Source organism: Alosa alosa, chromosome 10 (assembly GCF_017589495.1).
Source record: "Alosa alosa isolate M-15738 ecotype Scorff River chromosome 10, AALO_Geno_1.1, whole genome shotgun sequence".
In the NCBI taxonomy this organism is placed as follows: Eukaryota; Metazoa; Chordata; class Actinopteri; order Clupeiformes; family Clupeidae; genus Alosa; species Alosa alosa.
Window position 1 is genome coordinate 26,335,237 of NC_063198.1, and position 11,503 is coordinate 26,346,739.

Below are 11,503 nucleotides of genomic sequence, written 5' to 3' on the forward strand. Positions count from 1 at the left end.
ATTTTCCACCTGAGTCCAAAGTAATGCACTTTATGCTAAACTATTTTATTTTATTTTAGTACAGTTCACGAAAGCCACAACTCAATAGGGACACAAACCAATTGCCAATTATACCAATTACTGTTTTGCCAGCCTTGAGTAGACCAGGCTGCAGGCTGTGATCTGTAAAATCATACACTGTAAAACAAAGATTCTAGAGCGCATCTTTGCTGTAAAATAAGCTGTGATGTTCTAGAACCTCTATCACACAGGTTTACGTGTTGCCTAACAAAGCGATTACATAGTTTCTCTTTCCCCCTATCCTTTGTTAGTTTGTCAGGGATGTATGTAGGACAAAAAGAAATCATATTTGACTTAAGCTCTTCCTTGTGATAAAATACATTGTGACAACCTCAGCATGCAGTTATGTTGCCTGAAACTTATCTGTTGTTTTTCTACAAGCCTAGTTACCTTTGAGTAGGCCCACATTGTAGGCTTTGAAGGTATGTTTTTTTTTTTAGGCTTTATCCACTTTCAATTACCTTTAAATATGTTCATATTAATTCCATCCAGTCTTGTTTGAAATCAACATATTAAGGAAATATGTGTGTTTGACATAAGTCTTACATTTTACTTTGGAATGTTATCTTCCAAAGTGCGTTTTGCTTATCATCACAAGAGGGCCGCACTGTAAAATTCCTACAGTAGCCTATCTCAGAGGACTAGTGATGGGGAATGTTGCCTACCACTATATGTAGTCTACTATTTTTATAACAAAGACTAGAACTTTAAAAAAACACTAAGATCTGCAAATAAGAGAACTTACACACACAGTTGTAAATGTATAGCTTCAGCAGGGTAAAAAATAATATCTCGTGTTTGCTCATGTCTTATGGCAATAGAAAATTGCTTCAGTTTATACATAGGTTGACAGATTAACTCTATATGTAGTCCTGTGTACTACCCAACTTTTAAGAGTTGTTCAGCACTCTGAATCTTTATATATAGTGTACCGTAATTTCCCTACTATAAGCCGAGGTTTATACATTGATTTTGCAAAATTTCTTCAGCTACGGGGGCAGTTAATATGGTATTAATATGGTTTTTGTTTTTTAACTTGCATAAAACATTGTCCTGCGGTTTATACACAATGTGGCTAATACATAGGAAATTACTGTATACAAAGTGTATATTTTGCTGCGCATTGCTGTTACACCTTGTCCTGTACTGAGCTATTAATAACAAGAGTTCTGACGCTAAGCCTGATAAGAAGCTTGCCGAGACAGTGACTTCACCATTCCAGGAACGCTCACTTGGAAAGCCTGTAACATTAGCAGCCAGCAAGAGGCAGTTAGTTGATGTACCAAAAACATACTAAAAATCTAATTTCCATGAATACAGTAAATCCTTCTAATTCAAAAATAAGCAAAACAGGTTAAAAAGTACAAATTTACTTGAGAACAGATATTTATAAAACAAACAGTTAATAACAGTCACATTCACACAAGTTACCAATCATTATTTTTTTATGTCCTTATTCATTTTAAATTGTTATGGGGTTTTCCTCCTCATTGGCCTTATTCAGTCTGGATTCACCAGAAGTGGCATAAAAGTATGTTAGTACTGCATCCTGCTGTGCTGAAGTCCTGCTTAATTGGTATGTTCGTTCTGTCCAGGCTTTGCAGGACCATTGAAGAAAAGGAATTTGTTTTGAGGCCTTTGACGTCCTCAGATGTAGAAAGGGTACTCCTGCAGAAAAAGCACCAATGGGCCAGGTAAAGGCAGTTGGGTAGGGCTGGGGGCATGGCGGTTGATAACAAGGCGTGTAAGGTGCTGTAAGGAGGGAAAGGCCTGGGGTTTGTGGAGCGGATATCGAAGCTTCAGGAACACAGCGTCACCTTTGGGTGTCATAGACTCCCATGACTTGGCCTCATCTTCCTCCAGTTCACCCTCTCCCTGTCTTTGTCCATTGCTCACATAGTGCTGGACCAGACTGGGGACACTGGGGAAGGAGAGTAGGCTGGAGAGGGCAGGGGAGCTGGAGTCCAACCGGAAGAGACCACAGTTGTACTCGATGCGGACACTGGTGGGGCCAAAACAAGTCTTCACCGACAGCGTCAGCATATAGTGTGGATGACTGCTGTCGCGCACTAGGAAGGTGCCCTCATATGCATCCTGAAGAGCAATCTTGGCCTCAGCTGCTGATATGGCTCCCCAGTACCAGCCTATCAGTGGAAACAGAATAACATTTTCAACTCACCCACTGGGGGCTATGCATTATTTCATTTACAGCACTGAACGACCAGAAAAGCACGTCCTGTCACAGATATATCAGTATGAAAGCGGAAGTGGATGTGCATCGGATGTGGATGAGTGGAGTATGCCACTAAAAATGACTGTAATGTAGTAGTTTGCTTTGTGTAAAGGCATTTCCCAAATGATTACGTGCAATATTACACTGAGGAAAAAAAATGTTGGATCTACTTAATAGTAATTCTTATTCAGGTCCCTTATATACAGACACAATTTACCAAACTAATTCCAGTGAAATAGTTTAGCATTATATGAAATAAATGCCATCGGTTTCTTTATTTAATCATGTTACTGCAACCTAACAGTATTATGCATGTTTTATAAGCCGATAGGCAGTTATGCATATAGTCTCACTCTGACTGTACTGAAAATATTGCAATGCCACTTCTGTTAGCATGCCTCAGGCTTTGGACTGTTATGTGTGTTTTTCGTTGCTGTTGTAAGTACAGTTCAGTCCCTCTTGTGTCTGATGTGTGAAACAGATGTTGTCTGTCTGTTGTCTTTACTTCAGAAGAACATGAAACAATACAGTGTTGCATGTTCAAGATACAGCAATTTGGATTCGGGAAGTAGCAACATTCCGAATCATTCATTAGTGTTAAGAACCACTGAGCTCTTGAGTGTTACTAATATACCTGACATGCTCATGGTGGTAATAACCAATTTAACATGTCAAAGCAAAACATAACGACACAGCCCATACCTGAGGTATGAAGCTGCTGGAAGGTGTTGCTGATGTGCAGCAGGTCTGTGCTGGGGTCCCACATGTGGGAGACAAGACAGGTACAGGGCTGGTGGTGTGACACAGTCTGCTGTCTGTTGCCTCCATCACTCTGCAAATTCCTCTCCCTGGCGACCATAGCTGAAGGCAGAAGGCAGCCTTTGCAATGGAGTACTAGAAGTGAAAAATAATTCTGTTGAGAAAACAGAACGATAAGGTATAGTGAAACCATCAAGACTGCATCTGCACCAAAGTGCATCTGTATTTTTCCCCCTCCATGAGGTAGGCAGCTATCGCTTTTTTTTGAAAGTTTCTTAATTTGTTATTGAGGTCAGACAATGTTGAAACTTGTAACAAGACACAGGATAGGAGGGAGCACATGTATTTTTAGTAAGTTGCTTACTAAAATGTATGTCAACGCACTGTTTTCATCACAACCAAGGGCCTTTGATACAAGACAACTTTTTTTTTATTTACACGTTCTAGTGATGAGTCTTTAACTAACATGAATAGGCTACTCTAGTAATAGATAGATAGATACTCTTTATTGTCATTGCCACTTTTTACAAAGGTACAATGAGATTGAAAGTGCTGTCAACTCATGAGGTATGCATAAGAACAATAAATAGTTTAAAAAATACACATATATAAGAATATAAAAAGAATATAAACATATATTTCACTAGTTATGAACGGGAATGGTTCTGTACAGATTTCACAAGGTAAAGACTATATACACATCATTATACTGGTGATAAAAATCTGTACAGATTACACTGGTAAAAAACATACTCCACAATAGAATTTGCACAATGGGTTAGGGGCCAAGAATAGACTATGTCAAATTTGAAGAGTTAAGGGCCATGATTGCCTTCGGATAGAAACTATTTTTTAAACGGTTTGTCCTGTTTTTCATTGTTCTGTATCTCCTGCCTGATGGCAAGAGCTGAAAGTGATAACGACCTGGGTGTGAAGGGTCCTTTGAAATGTCTATTGCCTTCTTGCGGACTCCTGAACTCAAGAACCGAAAAGGTCAAAATGAATATAAGAAAGAGAACAGTGTGGCTAATTACTCAGACATGTTTAAAATGACCCATTTTTCTCAAAAAATTATTTAAACATGTATAGCACTAGCTGATAAATGAACCGAGCTTTGTTTAGGGCCTGTTTCTCTTTGTGAACACACAGACAGTTGAAATATAACACATTGATGTTATTTAGAGTTATGTCACAAATCAGTTTCTACTAAATTATTATTATTATTAAATATTGATCTCATTCCTTTTTCTCACTACAACTTTGGTGTTTGGGTAAGAGTACTTTTCTTTTTGTCTATTTACAATAAAGTGCATTTAACCACCATACGACAAGAGCACTATATATGGAGTGTTATTTTTTTTGTTAATTTTACAGAGCCTCACCTCTTTTATGCAGCATATCGTTTTCCAGATTAATTTGAGGAGAAATATCTATGCATAAATGTATTCTATAAACACTACACTACCTATACAATAATGACATCAGATCTTGTTTTCCCGAGCTGCAAAGATCAATCTTTGAGAATTTGAGAACAATTTATGGGTAAATAAAGTTGAGGACACTTACAAGGGTGGGGTCTGAAAAATCATATAACATTCAATACAATTAGGAACTGCACAACGATTTCGTAAGTAGCCTAATAGGCATTTGTAATAGACTAGTCTGAATAGCCTACCCATATGAACCTTCGGCAAATGTAGGATGAGAAGGTCTGCGTGCTAACCAGGCTAGTTGCTCAGTCTTACCTTAATGTGGGTCGGTAGCCTACAGAATCAACACACTGAAGTCCATCATGAGTAAGTAAAGTCATATTTTCACTGGAATGCGGTATAATCAAACTACCATCAAATGTAAAACCCGAGAAGATATTCGAGATTTAACTGTCAACCCGCCAGCACCAATACAACGTAATGTTCATGAAAATGATCGCCTAAGCTACCAAGAGAGAATGCACGAGAAATGTAAACAGTTTCCCTTGAGATATGAAAAACTCCCCAGTTCAACAAATTGAAGAGACAAAATTCTGGGAATTTATTTCCAAGAATAGCACTGAATATCGACACTCGCAGCCAATGGAGCCTCGTCCGCGCGCTCCGTTTCGCAGAACTGCGGTCACGACGCGCAGCCTTTCCATTGGCCCCAGTGGGAAGCTCGTGATGCCATTTGAAGCTGTACAGTCGATTTCTGCTAATAGCCGACACTGGTAGGCTACTGTCGTTCCTAGTAATCGCTTTCCAGGAACCGTGAGAGGGCGACTGCAGTGAAATGAGCTACAACCGAAGCAGCTCAACTGAAGCTAACAAACCTCCAAAGCAGCTTAAATGAAACAAACAAACCATTAAGCACGATCTAGCAAGAAGATGTTGGGAATAGGCTAGTCTGTTGCGAGATAGAGACAGTGACAGCTCAACAACAATAAACACACAGGAGGCTTAGTGCTGGTTAGGCCTAAATGTACAAGAAAAATGTTTTATTTGGTGATAATCGTTCATTTTATATGTGAAAAATATTAAGCATTCTTATTAACTGATTAATCAGCACTGACTCCATGTCTTGAGTGGGTTCCTGCATTAGGAACAAAGTGTGGGTAGAAATAGAAATACAATGGGTGATGTCACCACTGTACAGCAAAATAAGATATAAGAGGGAGAGTATGAATGTAACTTGGCTCAGGCAGAGAATAAAGCCAGTTAATAGTGTAGCCAAGGAAGAAATGTGGAAAGCAGAGGCAGATGTTGTTGGAGAGTGTTGAGGTGCTAGTTTAGCTCTCCTCCCCATTCTCTCCTCCCCCTTTTATGAGCCGCTTGTTGCCCCTCTTGCCAGGGGGACCGCGGGGCTTGGCGAAAGTCTGCTTCACAGAATTTGATTTGGGGTGCACTTCTTCATATAAGAACTCCTCCGTCAGCCCTTCACCACTGTCAATCTCCATCTGATCAAACACACACAAAACACATTTATTAGGCTTACTGATATTATATATTTTTTGAAGGTACTTTTAGCTTTTTATGGGTTTTTCCATTGAGGGCTACACAGTGTTTGTCTATCTGACCCTATTTACCTTTTTGATGACCTCAAGATGGTAGTCTCGCTCCATCTCATCTAAAAGTCTGTTTAGACAGCTAGAATACAGCATCCTCTCCTTAATGCTGCAGTTGTGGCCGGGCATCGAGTAGATGAACACTGATGGAGGGAGAACGAGAGACATAGGGAGTTCAGAACACATAAACATGAACTCAATATGTAATACATTACTATAATAATCTATTCTGTTGTATGCAGGAAATAAAAAAAATGAACATAAAGAAAAGTAGTGGGAGCAACTGACATAACATGTGTGATACAGGCTTGCATAACATAAAAAAGTAAATAAAATGATCACTAAGATTAGGTAGTTATGTTCAATTTCAGATAAATTGTTCAACCCTGATCACTTCTCTGACACTGTTTGCAATGGGTCCATTGATAATTGAAAACTTGAAATGAATTGTAGCTGATAAAGGTTCAGCACCTAGCTGTGCAAAAACAATAACCTGGCACTCAATACCAGAAGACCAAAGAGATCATTGTGAATTTCAGGAGAGCCAAGAGCAGGGCACACATCCCCCTCCACATCAAAGGTGCTGAGGTGGAACGTGTGTCTAGCTTTAAGTTCCTTGGGGTACACATCACTGAAAATCTTTCTTGGTCTCTCAACTCCTCCAGTATGGTGCAGGCACATCAGCGCCTTCACTTTCTACGAACCCTGAAGAAAGCACACCTATGTCCTAAGATTCTAACAGACTCACTAACTGCATCTCTGTATGGTATGGCAACTGCTGCTGATCGCAAGGCACTACAAAGAGTAGTGAAATCTGCCCAAAGGACTATTGGCTCCCAACTCCCCTCCATCCACAACACATATCATTAATGTTGTACAAACAAAGCCAAATCCATTGTCAAGGATGCCACCCACCCAAACCATGGTCTTTTCAGTCTACTCCCTCTGGCAGGCGATACAGGAGCCTGCGCTCCCGCACCAGTAGGCCCAGGTACAGCTTCTTTCCAGAGGCTGTAACACTGCTGAACAAAACTTCACCTCCTGTCTAGCACTTGCACTTTAGCTGTTACTAGTTTACCTGTTTACTTTTTTACTCCTACACTGTTTCACCTATGACCCACTGCTAACACTCCATACTATACATTATATTTATATATATTTTATATATTCCATAGCCTGCCCATAAACCTGTGCAATATACTACATATATACTACATATATATTACATATATATATATATATATATATATATATATATATATATATATATATATATATATATATATGTATAATATATATATATATATATGTATAATATATATGTAGTAAATATATATATATTAGTTATATAGAATGTCTGTAGACATGTCATCTGGAAAACCTGTGTTTATCCAACTATACTATACTACTTTATTCTCTCTAAATGACAATAAAGTTGAATCTAATCTAATCTAATATAGATGAACAAGCACAAAAGTCTCAAAGCCTCCAGCCTTTAGGGGTTTACAATGACACCTAGTGGACAAAAAATGCAGCTTCATTGCAATGCATTATTGCAATGAAGGGTGATGTCAATGTTGTACTAACCCAGAGATTCCAGATGCTGTCCCTGATGGGAGTGTTTGTATAGAAAGAGGTGATAACGTGGGGCGTTCGCGGGGATGCGGAATGGCAGATCCCGTGTCTCTGTGGGGTTTGTGTGGACTAGTTCAATGGTTTCCTTCTCAACATTCACTTTCTGAGAATAGACATGGAAACAAAAGAGCTATGTTGATTCTCACACAGGCACTTTTAAAAAAAAAATAATGTCCTTAAAAGTATGCCAGTTTAAACTTCTGTTCTGTACAGTTGGTAAATAAAATAAACCCCAAGCTATTATGGCATCTTTGTACTTAAACATGCTCAACTCACCAGCTGAATATAGTTGATGAGTTTGTGTTTAAGCTGCACCAGGGCTCGTTTGGCCTCCTCCTGGAGAGGGAAGGCTAGACCTTGAAGCTTGTTTCCTACACAGATCTCCGTCATTACCTGCAACACACATACACACACACACACACACATACACACACACACACACACACACATAGCGAAAGAGAGAAAGAGAGAGAGAGAATACAATGAGGACATGCATCATATAACTGTACTTATACAATAAATAGATACTTTATTGATCCCCTGGGGATCAATAAAGTATCTATCTATCTATCTATCTATCTATCTATCTAACATGAACCAAGCAAATACTAGCCTTCAGATATTGTTGTCTATGTGTGTGTATGTATGTGTGTGTGTGAGAGAGAGAAAGAGCAAAAGAGAGAGAAAGAAAACAAACACAGCATTAGTTGCAGTAATTACATGGGCAGCACACCTTGGGTCGTCCTATTGGAGTGGGTAGCCGTCTGCGTTCATCCTGTTTTAGTATAAAAATACTGTTTAGTTCATTATCTACCAATACTCAACCTGACTACATTTAAATGTACCTAACCACCTGACCATAATACACATTTTTACGATACAAAAACTATGTATGTATGTACATATAGGTACATATATCTCATGTCATACTAACAAAGCTCTAACACATGCTTTGATGGCAAAAAGCACTTCAAAACTAAGACACACAGCATTACTTACCCTCACCACTTTGTCCTGAAACAGACAATAGGAGATGTACAAAACTATGTGTCAATATCAGATTCAACATTAGCATCAAGTAATCTATTAATTGAGAGAGCTGTATTGTGTATGTATGCAATATTCAACCAGTCATGGTTCAATCAGTCATGGTAAAATTAAAAAAGGGGAAGACCAAAAGTCTACTGACCTCTGTGAGTTTGATTCGGTGCAGCTCCTGTTCGGCAGTGGTCAGAGGAGCTGGTGAGGAGCAGGAAGACATGTGTCTAAGGTAGCCCTGGAAGCACATATCCTCCTGTACAGAACAGTTCACACAGTTACACAGCTGTGTAGGTTTGTAAATGGTCACAAAGGTAAGGTCACATGCAGTGGCAGCAGACTTCATCCTAACAATTGGACAGTTGTATAGCAGTGGGACAATTTTTCAAGATATGAATCAAAAAAGTCAAATGTATATGTTTAATCTATGTGGTAATGTGCATAAAAACATGTGTAAAGGACCTATATGTCAGAATCGACTGAAGATTCTGGCCCACCTTGAGACAGGGTAGAGTCAGGTGCTCATGAATGAAATGAGCAGGCCTACAGTGGAACACATCCTGACAGGCTTCTCAGTTGTACGTCTCAATTACAGGGAAAAGACTCCTAATATTCAGACTAATTGAATGATACACTGTGTTTGGCTGAATGCACCCTACAAGGTGTAGTATAGGCCTACTACTCTTGATAGCATCTAGGGCTCTTCAGTGTAGCTGTCAGCCTCATATTTTAGCATGATAACGCCATCTTTAAACTGCCTGAAGTGAGTGCTTGAGAGACCGGCCCACCTGAATTGTGCCAAACATTTCATCTTTCACATGACCTCCACCAAACTCCTTCTTCAAAGTGGCCCTTGTGGCAGCATACACCATTTTCAGCCTCACCTACAAGTATTTGTACACACACACACAAGTAGAGCAAAGGAGTCAGTCAACATGGGGCAAAAGCACCCTGTGCACATGCTTTGTGTGAAATTCTGTCAGTGTTTGTGTGGCTAGTGGGTTGTATGTACAGGGCAATGGTCCGGTGACCAGGAGATGAAGATCCACTCATAGCCTTGTGCGTTCTGAGAGTCCAGCCGGTACAGGATGTAGCAGGGCTCCTGGGCGTCCAGCAATGGAAGCAGGAAATGGTCATAGTCGCGGTCCCAGCTCTGAGAGGGCTCTCTGTATGACCCCAGAACAAGCTGCTCTGAAACACAAAGCACAACTCCCATCACACACCCTGTAGGAACACACTCACACTCCATAATACTCATAATCACCAAATACAGAGACTTTATAATGCATCCTATAATAACATCACATATTTCACAGCACCCTATAATAATACAATTTACAGGCTTCATAATACAACACACACACACACTATATATACACACAGAGAGAGAGAGAGAGAGAGAGAGAGATAGACACTCAGACATGACTCCTCACCGTTCCTAATGACAATTTTGATTATCCTTATTGCTCCTCCACGGGCTTTGGCTAAGAATTCCCTCAGCTCAGAAGTAGCTGCGGCAGAAAGACAAACAAACAGATATGTGTCAGACCAACACAGTGGAGGACAGATCAAAAAAGGTGACACAGGAAAAGAAAGACAAGAACTTGTATAGAAGATGAGGATATTAGACTCCTTGTGAAAGGAGCAGATCTGATATCCAGGCCTGGCAACGTGCAGCATGACCGCACGGTGGTAGGATATAGGGCATATAAGCATTTCAACTTCAACAGTTTCAATTTCAGCTACTTTTACGTGGATGACCTATGGTGTATTCAATTGCAATGTGGACTATCATAACTGATCCCAGGCTGTTTGAGGTGATACAATTTCCTAAACAAATGAATGACTGACATCCTCTGAATGAACTGAGGACTGTATCTCCACCTCACCTTCACCATGGTTACTGAGGAGAGAACCATCAATAATGCAAGTGCAGCAGAGACAGGTGAGGTAGTGCTTCCGCCCTTAGCTCCAGTTACTGATGGTTCTATCAATTGTCATATACTTCATGTTAAACTAAAGAAACCCTTATCCTAGTTCATAAAGACCCCTCCCTTCCCTAAAATATATTAAAAGCTGAACTCATTCACATACAAATTGAGTCAATGATGCAATAAATGTAGAAACCTATCTAATTGCACACTTCTAAAATGTGGCACTGGAAAGAAAGTACAGCCTTTAATTTATATATTATATATCATTCAGGCCTATATTCTATTTATCAGCCTATAAATGTTGACTTAGGCCTAATGACTGAAGTCATTTCACAAATCACTTCAAACACATTATGCCTATTACCACCAAATTGTTTAGCGGGTCATACATAGCCTAGACCAGGAAATTCACCTCCATACATTGACCATCAAATTCAAAATGATTATTAACAAAGTATTCTTTTGAGCTGTTTCCAGTCATTGTACTTACCGTGGATACCAGTTTGATGAGACATCACGACTGTTCTGCCAAAACCTCGCAGGATCTTTTGCGTAACACAGGTACTCCACAACGTATTGGGAACCTGTCTATGTGGTCCCAACTGCACTTCCGCGCCAATGATATCAACGCTCCGAACCAACTTTGGGGATTCCTAACCTGTGAAACTTAATCTGCGGAACTAGGGGAGATGTGTAATATTGCGCCTGTCAGTAAATACGCTGTGTCAACCACTGGTCTGAAATTCTTCGCGCGTCAATGGCCATAAACTGTCATCGATGCTACACAGGGGCGTTCCTTCTCCAAAA

The 11,503-nt window shown here is 39.8% G+C and overlaps 2 protein-coding genes across 5 annotated transcripts; both read right to left on the reverse strand.

Moving 5' to 3' along the window:
- Positions 1 to 1,414: 1,414 nt before the first annotated feature.
- On the reverse strand, positions 1,415 to 5,160 carry LOC125301808 (cytokine-inducible SH2-containing protein-like). 4 transcript variants are annotated; one of them, XM_048254555.1, is made up of 3 exons: positions 4,798 to 5,160; positions 2,996 to 3,187; positions 1,415 to 2,204 (listed from the first exon to the last, which is right to left on the reverse strand). In XM_048254555.1, the coding sequence occupies exons 2-3, from the start codon at positions 3,150 to 3,152 to the stop codon at positions 1,708 to 1,710; spliced, it is 654 nt and encodes a 217-aa protein (XP_048110512.1). In that variant the 5' UTR covers positions 3,153 to 3,187; positions 4,798 to 5,160; the 3' UTR covers positions 1,415 to 1,707. The 4 variants fall into 4 exon arrangements, with proteins under 4 accessions (XP_048110512.1, XP_048110511.1, XP_048110513.1 ...); XM_048254554.1 differs by having other exon boundaries at positions 2,996 to 3,206; positions 4,798 to 5,159; XM_048254556.1 differs by lacking the exon at positions 4,798 to 5,160 and adding an exon at positions 4,728 to 4,795 and having other exon boundaries at positions 2,996 to 3,206.
- Positions 5,161 to 5,556: 396 nt separating this feature from the next.
- twf2b (twinfilin actin-binding protein 2b) lies at positions 5,557 to 11,300 on the reverse strand. Its single transcript, XM_048255288.1, has 11 exons — positions 11,187 to 11,300; positions 10,196 to 10,273; positions 9,775 to 9,953; positions 9,551 to 9,646; positions 8,914 to 9,018; positions 8,724 to 8,738; positions 8,458 to 8,499; positions 8,001 to 8,117; positions 7,677 to 7,827; positions 6,111 to 6,232; positions 5,557 to 5,981 (listed from the first exon to the last, which is right to left on the reverse strand). Exons 1-11 carry the CDS (start codon positions 11,209 to 11,211, stop codon positions 5,814 to 5,816), a joined length of 1,098 nt encoding a protein of 365 aa, XP_048111245.1. The 5' UTR covers positions 11,212 to 11,300; the 3' UTR covers positions 5,557 to 5,813.
- Positions 11,301 to 11,503: the final 203 nt, after the last annotated feature.

Excerpts from the sequence above, each read along its gene's own strand:
- LOC125301808 (XM_048254552.1), bottom strand. Across the intron at positions 2,205-2,995 it reads CCAGCAGCTTCATACCTCAG|GCTGGTACTGGGGAGCCATA; the intron begins GTATGGGCTGTG and ends TTCCACTGATAG.
- twf2b (XM_048255288.1), bottom strand. The coding sequence starts at position 11,211 with ATGTCTCATCAAACTGGTATCCACG. Across the intron at positions 9,019-9,550 it reads AAATGTTTGGCACAATTCAG|GAGGATATGTGCTTCCAGGG; the intron begins GTGGGCCGGTCT and ends TGTTCTGTACAG. Across the intron at positions 8,118-8,457 it reads CTCCAATAGGACGACCCAAG|GTAATGACGGAGATCTGTGT; the intron begins GTGTGCTGCCCA and ends TGTGTGTTGCAG.